The following is a 20303-nucleotide window of genomic DNA, read 5'->3' as shown; positions in this document are numbered from 1 at the left end:
TTTTATTTGATAATATCAGAGAACAGGAAGCGAAGTCAGAGTCTAATGTTAGTATTAAATAAGATGTTAATGACAAACTTATAAGGCGGAGTAGGAGGAAGGAGACCAAGTTTATAATAAAAGGAAATACCTCATAAGTCATAGTCTACTTTTATTTACCCTTCAATGTTATAATCTGATTTATGTAATACATAATTATGTATTTCAATTATTATCCAGTATTGTTTTTATCTCTCTGCTCTGTTATTTCTGTAGAATTCTTAAATACGTATTATTTGTTATTACCATGATAGAAGTTGATTATTTGAGATTTTTATATTAAACTTCAGTTTGTTCTACTGTAGGTAGGTACCTACTTGTCTAGGATGTGTCCTACGCATTTAAAGTTCATAATTTGATAGATGTAATGCAGAAAATCTCCTGAACATCACCGCAATAATATAATATAGTACTTCATAATGTAATATAATCGGCAAATAATTAAGTAGAGCCTACACTTGAGACGATCTTGGTGACATTCTAAGCGATTGTATCATAAATCCTCCTTATAGGAAGGTAAGCATAGCGACATTTTACGTAGTTACATAAATATATCTAGTGCTTAATTCAATATCCTGGTACAATTTCTTCCTCAATACTAAATCTCTAAAAGTAAAACAAGCTAAATTCAAACCCAGGAACTCACGATTGTTAAGTAAACCTTTCACCTCTGTGCCAACTATGATAAGAAATAGTTGATACCCTTACTTACCACATACATACGTACCAGAAACTAAAATTATGTAAGCCAAACTAGTCTTTGTGCAAGTGTAAACTGGCTCTCAAAATTAAATTAACGCTAATCAATTATTTTTATCTCAGATTATAATTGGATCTTAAGCATTATGTAGCGTAGGTATACAATCTGTGTAGCGATAATTTTTCTTATCTCCATAAGCAGAAACAATAATATGAATGTATGGCGGTTTTCCCTATCTATTTATCCATTAAGTATGGCCTCAAAAACGGATGAACTTGATAGGTGTCATCAAGTCTATTCCCCTTCAGACGTAGGTACATACCTATAGGTAAAGCCATTATAATATTAGGTAGGTATATGTTAAAATAATTTTCTTTGCTACTGTGTCAGTCATTGCATAGATGTTATCGTATTTAAGATAATTTTTGTTATTTTAGGTGCTTGAGTAAACGCTCATTATTTTCTTTAGTTAATTTCTTATGTCTCATGATGTACCTACCTAACCTTGAACTACGCTTAAATCCTGGTGAGAAAAATATGGAGGCATCGTTATAAGCCCGATGCACAATTTGCAAAGTATCAACCGGTTAATAATGCATCATGTAGCAGTCACGAGTCGAACGCACGCAGCGCAGGGCGACGCGGAAGTCACACACACTTCCGCGTACCGCCATCTTGGCTTGCGAGATTCGCGCCTGATCTTGCTGTTGGACGTCCGATAATGCGTTAAACAGAACGAGTTATAATTATGGGATATGCTTGATTTATAGTAATGGATTTAACATTTCTTGACATATAAATTATTTTTGTAATAAACACATGCATCTTGCGTAGGTATTAATGATGATTTGTTTCCGTAGTAGTAATTAGGTATTAAAATGTGCAATCTTACATTACAATTTTCATGAATGCTTTTATGAGCTGATATTTTTGTTATGATTTTACGTTTTTATTTGCTATCTTTCTTGATCTAAACGGAAGAAATAAATAGGTACGTAATACTGAACAAAAAGTGTGCAATGTAGAGTCTATATCGCTAACAGCATAACGAAATTAACATAAATTAAGTAATTTACATTGATCGCAATAGGAACGTGCAATCGATAAAGAAATTTACATGCGTCGTAATACTCGCAAACGCATTGTATTGTGCGAACCGAACGTCGGCATCCTCACCCTTAGTTACGGAATACCGTGGTGGAACAAAAAGAGATGACCCACATTCGGGACCGGTTGTACGAGATCGGGTGCGCACCGTTGCACACATTACGTGTTAGAAGATGAGGTTATGCACAGACAGAACAAATGCGCTGTAACGGAATACAGCGATGTGAATTTTCTCGCCCTAAAAGCTTTTTTGTTCTGTTTTAACAATTTTACGCGCAACATGACGACTGTCGTGACTTGTGTAACTGTTGTCTCGGTTGCATTTTCGATTACTTTTCTAGAATACGTCCTCGATTTGAAAGATTGACATCGCACGTTGCATTCAACTTTTACATGAATATTCCCCCGCGTTATGTCAGGGATTTCATAATATTCTCGTTTAAAGCGCGAATCTATAGACTTAGGTAACGTTAACTTTGCATACTTCCGATAACGGACAACTAGGAACTTTATGAATACAATAAGTAATAAGATTTACAAAATGTACTTCTGATATCATTTGCATAGTATTATTGCAACAATTTACGGAAAGAATTTTTGGGTATTAGTGCTGATTTACACAGGGTCAGTAACTGACTACAAATTCGAGGCAAATCAGTGCTGACCCGAAAAAAAACCCTGTGTAAACAGATTTGAAGTCAGTACAGAGGCTTGAAGTCTATGGAAACAGTTTAGAGAACCGAATTTCGGCGTCGCGACTGACTTGTCTACTGACCCTGTGTAAATCAGCACTTATATTTTGTACATTTTACACCTGTTTTGAGACCACTTTTAGTTTTAGTTTTATCAAATCCAGCTAGTTGTTCTATGGTTAGGTAACAGATTACATAAAGAGGAATGCTTATTACAAACAATTGCGATACATGGAGCACCGGCAGGCAACAGATCCCGAAATGTCAAACAGGCGCGAGGAGAGGCAGAGCGGCGCGGGGGCAAGCCTCGCGGCTGCGTAATCCCTCTGCAACAGCACTCAGCACTTCCTGAAGGTGGCGCAAGCGTGCGAATGTCGGCCGTCGAGCATTTCGCGCTACTTTCGTAATTCGTTGCGTGGTGCGACCGGCCGCCTCGCCTGGCCCGCAGGAAGTAAAAGTTCGAAGGTAAGAAAGTAGGTCTCCGCTGTAATTGGCAGCGGGCCTGCATACTGATGTCTACGGTATAAATAGGCTGCGGGCACCTGCGCCCGTCTACCGACAGGACGTGAAAAATGACATTCTTGCAGTTTAAACAACAGGTAAAATAATATAATGCATAGGTATTTTATACGTTTTACATTTTAACCTTTCGCTTGCTATTTGTGGAAACGTTAATAGATACCAATACTGAGAGTATTTGTATCCAGTCTGCTGACACTTCCGCATAAGACAACATTCATTTAATGCTTACCATATTGTACCAGTTTATTCCTTCGTATTTTTATTTACTTATGAAGTGAATACGATTTACTCGGTATGGTAAGTTGAATATTATTACATGGATCATCAACATTTTGTACTTTGTTGATAGACGATACGGGATCTCGACCATCTTTATGAACGTCGAGAATGAAGAGTGAGGAGACGTTGCAGTGTTACACAAAACACCGTAACGTCTCAACAAAGACTTATTTCAATGTTAAAAAGTTGATCAAGACAATGTGTAATTTTGCTCCACTATATGGTGTGTACGTACACGTGTGTTACGCACACAGTATGACATAAGTTGCGTAGGCAGCGCAACTGACCCAATCCGCTTCATAACTCTTTATTATGCTCTGGCGCCATGAACTGGGTCGCCACTCGCCACTCGCGAGATGCTCTGTAACTAATTGTTTGCGCAATTTTACACTTTGGAAGGCAACGTTTATTTTATTGTTTCGAGTGAACTGTTTCTCATTAGACCAGGATGTTATATTGCTTACTCCGTAACTCGTATACATCAAAGTATAAATTCTGCATGCATTTTTGCAAGTATTTTTTTTCTTTTATTATCATTTACAAATAATACAAGCAAATGATGAACATAGTTATTTACATACACGGCATTTTCAATGGTCCATCAGCAATGATCTTACAATATAGAGAAAACTTCAAATGAATATGTGCAAATATTATCAGTGATGATGCCAGTTGATGAAATTGGGCGGCACTTCCCCGCAATAGAGGAAGTATTGCTATGATGAGTAACTCTTACGACAGCTCCCGCCAGCCTTATGAAACCTCCGCCGCTGTATGAAATTGTTTCTAACACAAATTCTTTCGAAAGGTACTCATTGGGTAGTGGGTTCCACGGTGTTGCAGAAACCGATGGAGTAGGTTATGAGGAGATTCTTTCTTAACTTTTGATTGACATAACTACAGTTGGCAGGTTTGATGTGCAGTGCAAATGAGAAGAATATTATGAATTCAGTCAAAATCCCCCACGAATGTTATCAGGAGTGATACCATATTCTATAGTGTTATGCGGAAGGAAGCTTTTACGAAATATCCGAAAATATGTTTTTGTGAAACAAATATTGTTGATATTAGCTTATATATTTGCAAAAATCACATTATTGAACATGTACTTACATATTGTAGGTATATTCAATACAATACATAATATTATGTTTTGCAGTTACATTGAAGCTTAAAACACACATCCTTCTGAAAGTTTGTTGTTTTTTTTTGTGAAGTCCCATGTCCCCTAGTGGGGTAAGGGCCAGATGCATTATACATCTGTTTCACTGATCGATTTTCTTTAGGGACAAGTAGGTGATCAGCCTTCTGTGTTCTGCCAGACCGAGACATTTTTTTTCTTCTTCGTCTCCACCGGGAATCGAACCCAGGACCCCTCGGTGCTACGCTCACGCGTCAATCACTGTACCAACGAGGCGGTCAATTCTGAAAGTTTGCTAGTGTGCAAGTTATTTTTTAGGTAAATTATAAATTGTTTTATTAAGGAAAAGTTGCGTATCTAATAAAAATTAAAAATTGTTTATCCAATATAAACAAGATGTTCAATGGGTAATTTACACTTTTGTTTTTTTTTTACTTCTTATCCTTATTTTTATGTTCAAGAAAATAGCGTTACTGAACTCTAAACTAGTAGGAAATTCGCTGACATCAAAGGAAATCGGAAACCGGAAACACGGTAAGGGTTAGACCGGAGACGAGGCCCGTTTCCGGCGGAAGTGCGGCGCCAGGAAGGTGGGTAGATAGAGAAAATAAATAAATCGACGCCATATTGCCGGTCGAGAATCAATAATTCCGTTTTGCATGTTTGTTACACTGCTTCCGTCTCCTGTTTACTAGATGTAGATAGGTTATTAATTATTATTTAAAATTATTTACTATTTATAAAACAAATACATGCATATTTTATAAATCTTCTTTGCGAATATTTAAATAAGAATGTTATAATTTTTAATTTCATGAATACCGAATATAAACTGGCTTCTTACCAAATGAAATGAAGAAGGAAAAACAAGTCATTAAATATAAACAATATCGTTTCATCTAGTTTATCGTAAATATAAATTACATAAGATATTTAATAATAAAATGTTCGTGACGTTGTTATTTAAAAATTATTTATAAGATTCCTGTTCCTGTTTATACACTTGAACTAACATAGGATTAAATTATAATTTAAAAAGATTGGTGCACGTTTTTTGTCGTATGATATGCCGTACGTACAATAAACGCGGAAGAGGAAACAAAAAAAACAGTATTTAATTACCAAACCCGAATTTAGTTAAAGAAATATATAAATGATAACATTAAAATACAACAAAGATGAGCATAACTATGCGATATCTAAAATTTAATACGTTACTAATGTGTATATTATCCATCTGTAGGTATACGAGGAAGGAAACAAGTTGATATTTGGCATCATACAAGTCGTGAACTGGTTCTGCAAGTGGTATTCCGAAAACGAGATGGCTCTGGACTTTCCGGCTTTGTTATTCTTACTTATGTTCACATTATCGCTACTTAAACGGCATGAGTCTTATACAGATATACTAGATAGGCCGATTTAATTTTGTCCTGATTTATTCAATTTCAATTCTTTTCATGTTAAATATTACATGTGAAATTAAGCTTGATGATCCTTTAATATCAAATCTACTATTTCTAGGCTTAAACCTATCTAAGTACTAAAGATTATACAAATGAAAGTGTATCTCATATCATCTCTCTTATAATATACAATATTCTAGTATCTTTATGTCCACGAAGATGAGCACTCACTGGAGGACAAACATGTTTCGGTGACGGACATATTATGTGAAGGTCACATCACAGCGACACGGAATGAACGAGAACTATTATGGAAGTTGAAGAAGATACTATAGCTTTATTAATTACGCTTGTTATTAACGCATGCGTTCTTAAAAAAGCTAGTAACATCATCAAGTTATTGTTGATAATATGATTATTCTTTAAGTTCCAATATTATTGATCAAGTTAACATGAAAGTTAGGTTTGGAGGGAATTGGTAAGAACTGTGATGGCGGGACTGTATACCGAATCGGTGGTTTAAAATGAGTCTTTCATAAATAAGTATCTCGTTGAAACATTTTAAATGTAAATGTAAGTTTTAAGTTAGAACTTGAGTTTGTGATGTACTCAAATAATTGACCTTTTTCCTTTATAATTTTAATAGGTCACTTAACAGGTAATGAAATACATAGTCAGTTCCCCCAACAGTTATAAATACATATATGTATCGTTATAATAACATCTAGGTATAAAGGTTTTCTACTATTTTAAAATTGCTTTAGTAGTTAGGTACATTTGAGTACATCGGTCAACAAACAAACAGAAATCAAATATGTCGTGGCCATATCGTAGATATGCTCATTCATCATCAGATCGTCGATCTGGCCAAACGTGGATGACCAAATTGTGAAACGTTGACGATTCAACGATAAGTATGGCCAAACTAAATTGGCCATTTCATGAAATGAACAATCGACATTTCATTTCAATAAAGAACAATCGTGAATCGACAAATAAAAGTAATCAACCCTCAATCAATAAAAGTAATCAATGTCATTAAAGCAGAATACATTTTATATATGGAAAGAGGTCGCGATGAACGCTCTAGGGGTCAATATCGAATAAAAGATGTCTGTTGGAATGTTTTAATATTTTATTGAATATTCTCACATAGGTATTGCTTTTCTTCTATTTTTTGTATAAAATTGTTGTTATGTTTAGAAGTATTTGTTGCACACACTAATCGAAGCAATTTTACTGAATGCTGTTACGCAATACGCGCAAAATGTGATCTAGACAGACCATGACATTGAATGAAATGTGAATCATTTCAATTTGAACTCAATTAATTTCTTGCGTCTCTTACTTTTTGTGATAGAATCCGAAGTAACCTTACTTACTCATTCACCATTTAAATAAACGCTTCCTCCTTTCAAAGTATAGGGAAATCTGTTTAATTATTCTGACGTCACTTATTCACTATAAAAAGGTACAATAATTATTTTCCTATACATATTTTTGCGCTATAAATATAGCATATCTCTACACTCGATAAGCATATCATTTGCTATCTATTTGATGGGAAACAGATCGTTCAGAAACTTCGCAAGGATTACTGATATTTCGATCAGCGACAGCTATCACGATTCCGCAATTGGGGAAAATGTAACATCGATTTATATCTATAAAGACTTACTTATCTTTTTTGCGTACGATAATCAAGCGAAATATACGAAGAATAATAAATGTAACAGTTAGCATGTGCATACAGCGTGAACGAGTTGTCCAATTGGTAGAGATTGCGCGTTTCCGCTGCGGACACTTCCTTCGATAACCAAGACCGAGGTACTCACATACCACCGCACTTAACGGTCAACGTACTCGTAACTAACAACCTCTGAGAAATAAATTCAGCCTAGGTCATAGACGCCGACGAAATAAGAAAATGATTAGTCTCAACTCTCAATGCACTCGTTTTCCGCTAAAGTTACTATACTTAAACGTTTATAAACTGTACTATTTATGTATGTTAAGAGAAAGAATGAGGAAGAGGAAAATACAATTGGTATTTCATGGTTGATATGATCATTATAGGTACTATTTTGCAATGATTTGCGAATATATCTTGCTTTATCGCCGTGAGGCAAATTTCCTTTGATTAAATTAATCAAATACTTTTAACCTCATTTTAACAGATATCTAATTGATGTCTCTGGATGTACTAAAACAGAAATAAAAACATGTCGTAAAATACCTATTTAAAACTATATGTTATAAAATGTGGTGGACATTAAAAACGGTTCTAGATTGCAATACAGACGTTCCGTTAATAAAACTAGAGGGACCAGAATACATGATATCACCGGCTGGATCGTCACTTTATCTTATTTTTAATAACCTTTTTAAATACCAATACTGCTCCGATGAAAAAATAAACTTACGGACATAGATCGATCTTATTATTTTCGAGGCGGATCCAAGATAACGAAAAACATGGAAAGGTCAAAGATTTCTGATAAATTATCTCAAGCATTTTATACCTGTCATAATATTATATTTGAATAAGAAAATCACGGTTGTACAGTTTGTGCAGGAATACTGATTTACAGTCTAGTTTATTGAGTGTTGAGTTATAGAAATATTTAACCAAGATATTACCAATGTAAAGTTTTTTATCAAGCCCATGTTTTATAATACCCGTTACTTCGATGCGTGGTTCGATTTAATAAACTTAATCTAATCTTTTATATTGAATTTGAAAGAAAACAAACGAAACACGTAATAAAATGCACTTATTCAGTTTATGTTAATTGGATAGCATACAAAGCCAAAACTATTTTATTAGACCTCAATAAGAATAGCATCAAATTTGTCTGTTTCGTCATTTTTTATGAATAATTACCTAATTTTTTCTTCCTACATTTTTGTTTTTCTTTTGTTGAGCAGTTAATTTACTATTGCACCTGTTTTTAAAAATACTACTCAAAAATGTATTGTTTGATATGAGAGATTTGAGTGTTAAATAAATCATTGGTACCCTACATAAAGGAAATAGCTGAGAGTGGCGAGGTGCGAGCCAACGAGCGGAAGTGGCGGCCGTTCCCACGACACTCATCCGTTACTTCACCTCGCCTGCATGTCTTGCACTGCTTGCATACCATGACTTCCCTCTGTCCAACATTCCGGAACAAATGTACGTTTATAATTGTACTAACTCTGCCCTATTTCGATTATAAATATCTACATCCAAGTTTTTCTCTTTGTATCTAATCTAATCCACAAACTTTCGTGCAATCTTCAGCTTACTATGTTGTGTCTGTTAATAAAACTATTTTTAAAAGTGGTTGCTTTATAATGAAACTTGATTAATAAAGGACTTTGAAATGAAGATGTTCTTATAATAAGTCATGCGGCATTGTTTCAACGAAAAATTTCGTTAGCTTCAGGGCTGATATGTGGTTATCGTTTCAATTTAGATTGTTTATAGTATGAATATTATCCGGTTCAATTGATGTCGTTGTTAGACTTTATGAACAGTGCCCACAAACCAACAGCTGATCTCATTGTTTAGTCTACATTCAATCGCAACAGTCCCGTCTGATTCAAATAATAAAGCAACATTGTGATTCCTGCTTGAGGAAATCATAATTCATAACGTTTTTGTGTCCATTAGGATTGAACTCAATCGCGTCGTCTTTCGATTAGTGCATGTATAAACCTGATTGATATAGATTACTTTTATTTCGGTATATAGATTTAATTTAATATCTTTATCTTCTTTTAGTTCTTATCTAGATTAAATTAAAGAGTCCACTTCCTTGTTTGCTGATTAATAAATTATGCCATTAAAATGAAATATTATTTATTTATTTATTTAACTTTCTTCGGATACGATCATTATTTAAATGGATAAGCCAATAAAAATGTTAATTAAATACTAAACGAACTTAATATTTTCACGTTTGCTCCACAATAAGATAGAGCTATCGCTTTGTATCTATAAATTACTTTTGTAAGGAATTTAACATACATAAAAGAACAGAGTATCTACTTACCTACATTTTACCAAAAGTTTACATAAAACATTTAACAATTACAAATAATTTGTCATTTACCTATCTATAGGTGTAAGTTCACCTTTGGGTGTAACCACAGGGTGTAACGAAATGGGTTGCAGAAATAGTTACTTAGTAGAAAATTTTATTTTGCAACTAGCTTCCGCCCGCGACTCCGTCCGCGCGGATGTCGGTCTTCGCGTGGATGGTTCTCCATTTTGAGTAGGTACCTCTGACAATAAAATCTTATAAATATCTATTGGACCCAATTCCCAAATACGGCTAGGCCTATAATAATACGCAACGTGTGTTCGCGGTTCTACGGAACAACGTCTATGGATAAAACTGAAAAATTAAGATTAATTTTTTTCTACGTATTTTTCCAGGATAAAAAGTATCCTATTTTACGCCCAGGATAATAAGGTATACCAAGGTATACCAAGTTTCATCGAAATCGAACCGCTAGTTTTCACGTGATGCCTTCACATACAGACAGACAGACAGACAAAAATTTTTTTAATCACATATTTGGGTTTGGTATCGATCCAGTAACACCCCCTGCTATTTATTTTTTCAATATTTTCAATGTACAGAATTGACCCTTCTACAGATTTATTATATGTACCTATAGATGACGAATAGAAGGCGATATGAATTAATTATAAAACTTCAGAAAAATGAACAAAATATTCAATATCAATAGACAATCTTATCAATTACCTTTTCAACATTATTGTATAAAATTATGAATACATTTTTATATAGATTTCCAATTGCCATTTCCCTTTACAATTAATCACGAATTACGGAAATTAGCTTTGAATGCAACTCTAATGAAGGCATCACGAGTTGATTTAAAACAATTGTAATAATCAGTGGAGGTGCCAGCGAAGCGTGACCGTTGTTCCCGAAGGAACGGAAGTCTTGCGCACTTCCGTAGCCACGACCCGGAGATCCGGCCGACGCTTGCCACCAGCCACTGCCCAACCGTTTCTTTTTAAATTATGTCGCTATTACAGTATCGTACGAATAAATATGTATTTCTAGATATCGCGTATGTTATGAAATTTTATTATTATCAGTATTCGGGTATTTCCACTATACATATCCATTGTTCTCTGTTTGAGCGAGAACCCGGTAAATTACGTCATGCATCTTGAATGAGATTTGGGTAGCATATACTTATAAGCTTTTTAACCGACTTCAAAAAAAAGGAGGAGGTTATCAATTCGGCCGGTATATTTTTTATTTTATTTTTATGTATGTACACCGATTACTCCGAGGTTTCTGAACCGATTTACGTGATTCTTTTTTTGTTCGATGCGGGATGGTGTCGAATTGGTCCCATAAAAATTTTATTCGGATAGGCCCAGTAGTTTTTATTTTATGAGCATTTTTGTCTGTAGGTTTTTGTAAATTTTGCAAGTGCAAGTTTGAAGTCGGTTGTTTCTAACGCAGTTATCACTTGTATTCTTCAAATCAACACAAGTTTCATATTACAATTATTTGTAACTAGCTTCCGCCCGCGACTCCGTCCGCGCGGATGTCGGTCTTTGCGTAGATGGTTTATTCATGTATTAGATAATAATTAATTACATCCACAGATTACATCGATAAATAAAATTGTAACACATTGAAAAACCTTTCAAATAGCTGTATAATAGGCAGTTCTATTTCAAAATATTTTTTTAATAGAGCCAACGCATATTCTAAAGTTAGCCAAAAAGCCGTCTTGAAATTGATTTACTTTTTCAGTACCTAGATTTTGATCTGCAAATATGTAAATAAAATCACAGATAAACAATACATGTACCCACCTTCTTGGTACCCACATACCCATTTGATATTTATGGATATTTTATAATTCTGTGAAAAAACTGTAACAATTATCAAAAAATCTATGTCAGTTTGATAGATCGAGAAAGGATCGAGATAGCAGGATAAAAAATATAAGGAAATAACCCTGATTCGAAATTATTATGTATTTTACCTACAATTGAATATCATTACACTACTAAACGCAATTTCCTTCCTCTTTAAGCGGGAAAAATCAAGATTAAGATAATTTCCTTTTTTAAATTATCATTTTGTGATTTATCACTGTAATTTCCGTAGTACCTAGTTGATTGAAAATTCTAATTGAATATTTGTATTTTTCTATATTTGTAGTGATCTTTGTCACGAGTGTATGGCGTCAGTAACGGATAACATTGCAGGTGCAGGGTCAGAAATATTTAACCCACTTCCACCAGTGTTATGTCATAATCCTCGACTTAAAGTGGAGCCAGAAAAGGTTTGCTGTTTGAATTGGTTTAATTTCTCTGAAACAACAAAATATTTTCTTTCTATTTAAAAACCGATGTATTACCACTTTTTTACTTTTCTATTCTTTAGTAATAAATACCATATCACTATTGTATCAAGTAAGGTAAAATGTGAGAGTGAATACGAGGTATATTATTAAAATTCTTAAAATAAATCAATTCATACCTGCAAGTTGCAACTGTATTGTTTCAGGTATCACTAAGAAATGTATTTGCTGAAAAGTTGCCACATCAACATAAATCAGAGATTGTTATCAAAGAAGAGACTAAAAAGGATCCTGTTCCAAAGTTTCCTTTACATATAAGTTGGTCACCTAGTCATTTTTGTTTTGACCTTAATGGCGAAGTAATGATATGTAAATTACGGTAGGTATATACGGTCTATGAGTGTGCATTATTTTGTAGTATGTACGAAAAAGATTTTTGAAACCAGCTCGTATAGAGTATATCAATATATCAATCACGTAATCGCAAAAATTATATTGACAATTCGCACATTTTTCAAATTAGGAAGAATTCTAGTTAAGACCGATACGAGTTTGTAATGCAAATTTGTGACCAATTCATTTATTTATTTATTTATTTATTTTATTCTTTATTGTACATAATATACCAACATAAATAAGCTAAACTAAAATTAAATACAATGAAAACACACGGCAAATACGTACTAAAAGGCGGCCTTATTGCTCAAAAGCAATCTCTTCCAGGCAACCCTGATTGGTAAGGAATGTATGCTAGAACGCGACTTGGCGCCAATTCTATAAATAAATTAAGCATTACATACAATATAAATAATAAAAATGATATATATACAATAATATACATATATAATATATATTTATATAAATATAATATATACTTACATATTCTATAAATATACATACACATAATAGTACATAATCTACTAAATACACTACAAAAATACAGTACGGAAAAAAAAAACAGACAAACTATTATATAATATAAAATAAATATAAGCAACACATTATAAAGACAGGAAATGATTTTTGACAAGAGCTTTAAAACTTTTGACATTTTGCGCCCGCCTAATGGATTCAGGCAGAGCGTTCCAAAGTTGAATAGAGCGAGCAGTAAATGAAGATCCATAGAAATTAGTGCGGCGAACCGGTGTAGAAAGAAGCAGAAGATTAGAAGAGCGAAGAGAGAGTGAGTTATTTGAACTAAGGTAATTAAATTGAGTTTTAAGATACCCTGGCGTTTTAGGATCAAACAGAACACAGTACAGAAGGTTAAGTATGTGGGCATCCCGGCGAAGACGGATGGGAAGCCAATTAAGTTTTTTGCGAAATTCGGTGACATGATCAAATTTACGTAAGCCAAAAATAAATCTGATGCAGAAATTTTGCACCCTCTCAAGGATGTCTAGCTGATACTCAAAAAGATCGGGAAATGAGGAATCGGCATAGTCAAGGAAAGGAAGTAGAAGGGATTGGGCTAACGCAATTTTGGTGGAAATCGGCAGAAAGTTTCGCAAACGGCGCAAATAGGATGCAGTAGCAAACACTTTTTTCCGAATTTGCTTGATGTGTTCTGTCCAGGATAAGTGCTGGTCGAGGTGCAATCCAAGACTTTTAACGGATTTGCAGATGGGGATGCGAGTACCATCGACCACTACATCCGGCAAACAATCCCAATTAACTTTGCTCATAAGCGGCTTGCTACCAATTATAATGACTTTAGTTTTTGAGGGGTTTACCTTTAAACCATGTTCCTTGCTCCAATTGACGATGGCTGCGAGTTCAGTGTTAGTACGAAAAATCGCTTCAGAAAGTTCAGGCAGGGCCACGTGCGAATATAGTTGGAAATCGTCTGCGTACATATGATAAGGAGAAGTAATGTTATTGGAGATAGAGTTAATAAAGATTGAGAATAAGAGAGGAGACAACACGCCACCTTGCGGAACCCCGGCATGAACATTGCTCCAGGAAGAGGTTAGGTTCTCCACCAGAACACGCTGCCGACGTCCCTGCAAGTAACTTTGAAACCAGTCAATAGCCGTTGGAGATATGTTAATAGAGCGTAGCATGGCCAACAATACCTCATGGTCGACGGTGTTAAAAGCATTGCTAAAGTCAAGCAATGAAAGGATTGTTAACTGCTTATTGTCAAAACCCAGGCGTATGTCATCAGTGATTTTAATAAGTGCAGTGGTCGTGCTATGACCTGGGTGGAATCCAGATTGATAGGGGTTAAGGAGATTATGGGAATTAAGGAAGCGACTTAACTGCTCCTGCACCAGCCGTTCTAACACTTTCGACAGGAAAGGAAGAATAGCAATGGGGCGGAAGTCAGAAGCAGAGACAGGATTCAAGGTTTTAGGAAGAGGTAAGATATGAGCATCTTTCCAAATAACAGGAAATGTACTCGAGGAAATAGAAAAGTTTAGGATGTGTGTGATGACAGGATTAACGATGGATAAAATAGGAATAATCATGCTCCGACCAATGCAATCACTACCAACAGCCTTCGAGGTTATAGACAATATGCTCTTCTTAACACCACACTCGGAAAATTGACTTAGAATAAACGGAGGATAGCCAGAAGAAGATAAAGAATTTAGAAAACTTAAGGTGCGAGCTTTAGAATTTGTGTTAAAATCCAAGAGAGGATTAGAAAAGTGAGAATTTAGTTCATCGATAGTAACCGTGTCTGGAATGGAATTTTGCGCAGCCTTTCCAATACCGAGGGATTTGAGAAATTTCCACGTTTTGCTTGGGTCGCCGTTTTCGACCGATGTAGAAATGTGACGTCGTTGTGCATCCCTACATAATGTATTGCAGCGATTTCGAATACTCTGATACTTTTCCCTGTTAACATCAGAATCATGCATCTTTAATTTAGTTTTCGCACGGGCTTTCTTTTTTAAAAGTGATTTCAGTTCAGCCGTCATCCAAGGCGCGGGCAAATGCTTCAACTTGACTGGGCGCAAGGGAGCATGTTTGTCAAATAGGTTCAGAAGTAAAGAGTTAAATAACGCAACCTTCTCATCAATGGAACCAGCAGAATAAATGGCCGACCAGTCGGTATCAGCGGCATCGTCACAAAGACGATCTACATCGATTTTACCAAAATTGCGCCGCATAATAATTCTAGGCTTGGCTTTAGGAGGCTTTAATTTATAGGAAAGGAAGATTAAATCGTGGAAGGAGAACAAATCAGCTGAGCACTGACCATGCTTAGCGACAAGTTCAGGAGAGGAAACTATGATAAGGTCAAGAAGAGAAGGAGTACAGTTGGGAAGGGAATGGGTAGCGCTGAGAGGAAGGATTTTTAGGTTAAAGGAATCAACGATAGACGTTAACTTTTTGCTACGTAGATCATCCTTGAGAAGGCAGGTGTTGAAGTCGCCCATAAATATTATATGTTTATAGGCAGGGGTATGAATATCAAGGAGGTGGTCAAAAGACGAAAAGTAGTTAACGGTTAAATTGGGAGAGTAGAAAACACCAAGAAGAATTTTCGTGTTCGATAAGGATACCTCAAGTAAAAGGTGCTCAGCCGCATCAGCAGGTGGTGGTTGAGGAGAGCTACTAATTATGGAAAAAGGAATATGCGAACGTAAATAGATAGCTACTCCACCCCCGGTCCTACCAATGCGGTCATTGCGAATTAATTGGAACCCTGGGAGAGTATAAGATAAAGAAGGTAAGCAAGGTTTTAGCCAGGATTCCGAAATTAAAATGGCATGAAGAGAATTACAATCAAAAGAAGCTAATAGTTCGGGAAAGTGAGCCGGGATACTTTGAGCATTGATGTGAACAACGTTAAAGTTCTTAAGACCATTGTCGAAAAGGGAGGGGACATTTAAAGGAGATGATGTACTGTGAAAGCTGTCTTCACCTGATTGCTCTTCGATCGACGAAACTGAAACAAATGTGTCGCTAGAAATGCTGATGTCTAAAGACATTTTTAGAAAAAATTAAATAAATAAAATATAAAATATAAAATACTACAAATATATGAATAAAATAATAAAATTACATAAATATACAAGAAAAATAAAATAAGCGTGACCAGTAAACACTCCATTACCACCAGTTTCGTAAAACGTGAGACACTTAAATTTGCTACAAAAGTAATCGAAACCAAAAGACAAGTATCCAAAACTAGAAAATTACAAACAACAATAATTCACAAAGACATTGCGTTGACATTTGACATTGCTATCACTTGTCATAATATTATTACAGTCAGAATTATTGTGATAGTGACGTGATAGAATAAAAATAATCGAGTACTATACTATTATTAATACCTACAATTACTGTTTACAAACTACTTACCAAGTAGACTAATTATTTAGTTACAACATATAACAATTTAGATATTAGCCACGGAAGAGAAATGAAAAATACATTAGGTATATATTGTATAAATATGATACTACAAGGGAAATTAAGATTGAAGTAAAAACAAAATACATATTCATTTCAGAATTTGGAATCCAGGCAACCGCACCATTTATACCCGATGTTGTGGTTTATGGGATGACTCAGCACGACTAGGAGCGAGCTGGAAAACTTATCCTCGAACGAGATTCCGCTTAGTTCCAGGTCAAGAGGGCATACTATACATAAAAGCCACACCTAGAGATCGTTCTCCGATACCATTAGCTCATATTGGCTTGCAAATAACTTCGGCTCATTTGAGGGATAATGTTGTCGGGTACTTTTTAGTACCCATACTGGTCAAATTTATGACGTACGTACCTCCCTGTCTTATGGCAGATGAATAAGGTTCAATTTTAGAAAGATATTAGTTGTTCATCTTCAGACTTTTACTTTTAATAAATTATATCTACTCATTATTGTTTAATTTCAAATATTTGATTATGTTATCTTAATACTTTTATATTTTAATTACCTACCTAAAATAGCTTGATATTTCTACGACGTTGTTCGACAACTTTTTTCTTTGCAGTCGACCGCGATGTCATTTTTTATCCGGTATATTATCGAGCGTCTCCTCGTTTTGTATTCAAGTTTCCTTAGGACTTACGTCATGTTTGGAAATATTTCTCAAATACCTACCCAGGAGAGTCGACGCTCGGAATAGCAATCAAGACAAATCACGAGTCGAGACCCTCGGCTTTGTGTGTTCATGTGTTATATTAGACTTAATAATCTGGTCGGTGACTCAGAGACCCGTCCGCCTTTGTTCACGTGTAGAAAGCTCCTGTAAGTGGCTGTGACTGATGAGGCGAAACGGATGTCTTCCACTGCACAGTTATTATGAAACTTCAAACAAAAACAAAGTTCGAATGAATTAAAATGGTGTCATTATTTTTATCTAGCATTCTATTTAGTATAAAACAATGGCTACGTATAAGTGAAATTGAACCACTATTTGATAACTTCATCACATACAAAAATAGTTCGATTATGTTTATACAAAAAAAAATCTCTTTCTTGTAGTAGGTTCTGGTGTGGTGCGAGAAATAGATTTTACGAGTGCGTGCGGCGCGATATTTACGCATGTTTACACTTTGGACATTTTATAGGCTCAACGACACCGTCACTGCATCGTAGTAACATTTTGAGAATGTTGATACACAGCTTACTTGCCTCAAGCTGCAGTCTATACTTAGGTACATACGCTAATTTTCACGGACTACATTATATTATGACCTCTGATTTGTTATTTGCTGTTCTTATAAACCTTTATAGCTGGACACAATATCAAGTACAAAGAACAAAATATTCTGATTACTAGTAAGTACCTATTTATTTTTGTCGTATATTTATTAACATGTAAAGTTTACCTACATTAAATCATTCCAAATAACCCACTCGTTCAAATGGGTTACTTCCAATTATTCCACTTACAAATATAAAACAAGTAAGGCAGTCTTGTTAAGAACAACATAAACTAATATAATCATGACCGCGAAGAACCGAGAAGGGACAATCACTCTGTCCAGCTATAAGGCTTCCGGGTGCAGATTGATGCTGATTGGTATTGATTCCTGTTATTATTAACCCGCCCCACCACTTGCCAACGAACACGATCAGATAGAGCACTGACCGCTTAAACTTAATTGGCATAAACCATTTATAAAACTACATTATGAAAATCAACAATAACGATGAACTCTCTTTGATCTATCCACTATCTGATGTCCAGATAAATTGAAAACTCTCCGAGACCGTTAATGAAAAAAAATGTCTTTGGACGTTTAGATTTACCACGTCGCCTCTGATGTTCTACCGTTCCACACAAATTATCGACTCAGTTTGATCCCACAGCTAAAATAAAATATCATATTTCCTGTCAGACGGGCGAGCTTCAGCATACGAGTGTCTTTTTTCTACATTTTTTCAGGTCGCCGCATTTTTTAAAGAACTGAGTCGCACATGTTTGTTCAACAAATGTGACGCCTCCTTTTGATTTGTATTTTTTACCGTCTAGGCGGGAGTAAGCGTCAGGATTACGAAATGATTGTTGCGAGAGCGACGTAACAAATCTCAGTGCAATTCTAATATAATTGGAAGGAACTAGTTAGTTAGTGATCAATATAGTATTGTTTATTGCCGTTACAACAAGCGTGCAAGCGCCGAGCGGGTGTGTAAGATATGTTGTATTGTGTGTTGCACTGCTTCTCACGGCGGGTTGCGCGTCGGTTCCGTGCGCCTTGCATAACGGCCGAAGCACGTAATACTCCGTAACACCGCGCATTATGCATGTAGGGCGCGTGTCTAGTACGCGTAAGCCCGCTATGAGGCGCTAATCTACCATCAAAACACCCACAGACGACTACTTGCTATGATAGTCTAATGTAATATTCGTATAACTTCCTTGTATTTCGACAAATTAGGAGTTGAATCAGATATACGACATTCGTAATAAAATTGAATGTGTGAATTTTATGTTGCCAAATTATATTAGTACCTATATACCTAAAACGAATGTTGCGATAGAGAATCTCATCTTTGTAACTAAGCAATATATTTATTTATTTATTTTATTATTTATTGCACACACAAAAGAAATAGAGACACAAGACGCAATAAAGTTGTTTTGATCATGCTTTTTAATGAATTATTTTTTTACTTTATATAAATTGACAACGAAAAATTACATTTGGTTGGTTTGTAACACGGGTTTTATATTCTTTCACATCCAATCTATATTTTCCATTCGATAAGGTGAGTAATATTAATTTATTTAATATGAACTTACCGATCTCTAGCAGATAGTGGCGATGACACTTTAGACAAGTTTATCTAGTCAGATGGCACATGCTGCTATTGTAAGCTACCACAATGGGCACCCCGTCTAGAGTTACGAAGATGACTAGCGCACGAGACACGTCAGATCAGCAGATAAATACCCAAATATCGCTTCTGACAACAAAAGATCGAATTGCGAGGTTGCAATCGAATCCGCAACCATTCCTCGGAAGCTACGGCGCCAGCTGCCGAGCTGGTATCAAGTTGCTTGCAGATAATAAAGGATTCTTTAATACGAAAAACGTTGAACGAATCGGAGGCATGTTCGAAACGTTTTTACGCTAAATCGAGTGCAAACAGAGGCCCAGTTGTAACGTACACCGGGTACGTCTTAAGTCAATTCGAAATTCTCTTTGCCTCTCAGAGCAATCTCATGTTACGCGTAACTAATTCACGTTTTAATCTTCGAATTCAAAGACTATTGCAGATACGAACATTTAAATGATTCGTTGTTATAGTGAAAAAAGTTTTGAATACCTACCATATTCGTTCAATCAAATAAACAATTAACATTCTAGTCTAGTCCAGAGACAAAAATATAGAAACAAAACATTATTAAATAGAAGCTAAAGCGAAATCAGGATTGATATTGCAATGAAAATAGGGTGCGGAAGTGTCGACCCGGATAACCGGGGGCGGATGAGTTCGGCAGGATCCGGTCTTCTCTCGCATCCGGACTGTTCGTAATTACAACCTTTTCACTGGCTTATTGCTAGGCGGGAATACCCGTTTAAATATATTCTATCTGTATTTAATCTATTTGTATTATTTGTATTAGCCTCCTACCGACACTGATTAACGTA

The 20303-nt window shown here is 35.4% G+C and overlaps 1 protein-coding gene across 1 annotated transcript; it reads left to right on the top strand.

The window, feature by feature from the left end:
• Positions 1–2912: 2912 nt before the first annotated feature.
• LOC123691898 lies at positions 2913–17006 on the top strand. Its single transcript, XM_045636484.1, has 4 exons — positions 2913–3003; positions 12093–12216; positions 12441–12613; positions 16706–17006. Exons 2-4 carry the CDS (start codon positions 12112–12114, stop codon positions 17004–17006), a joined length of 579 nt encoding a protein of 192 aa, XP_045492440.1. The 5' UTR covers positions 2913–3003; positions 12093–12111.
• Positions 17007–20303: the final 3297 nt, after the last annotated feature.

This window comes from Colias croceus, chromosome 5, assembly GCF_905220415.1.
Source record: "Colias croceus chromosome 5, ilColCroc2.1".
Taxonomy (NCBI): Eukaryota; Metazoa; Arthropoda; class Insecta; order Lepidoptera; family Pieridae; genus Colias; species Colias croceus.
This window is presented reverse-complemented; position numbering and strand designations above follow the sequence as displayed.

Bases quoted from the DNA above. Each gene is read 5' to 3' on its own strand.
- LOC123691898 (XM_045636484.1), top strand. From the start codon at position 12,112: ATGGCGTCAGTAACGGATAACATTGCAGGTGCAGGGTCAGAAATATTT. The intron at 12,217-12,440 runs GTTTGCTGTTTG...GTATTGTTTCAG, and splicing joins TTAAAGTGGAGCCAGAAAAG to GTATCACTAAGAAATGTATT. The intron at 12,614-16,705 runs GTAGGTATATAC...TATTCATTTCAG, and splicing joins GTAATGATATGTAAATTACG to AATTTGGAATCCAGGCAACC.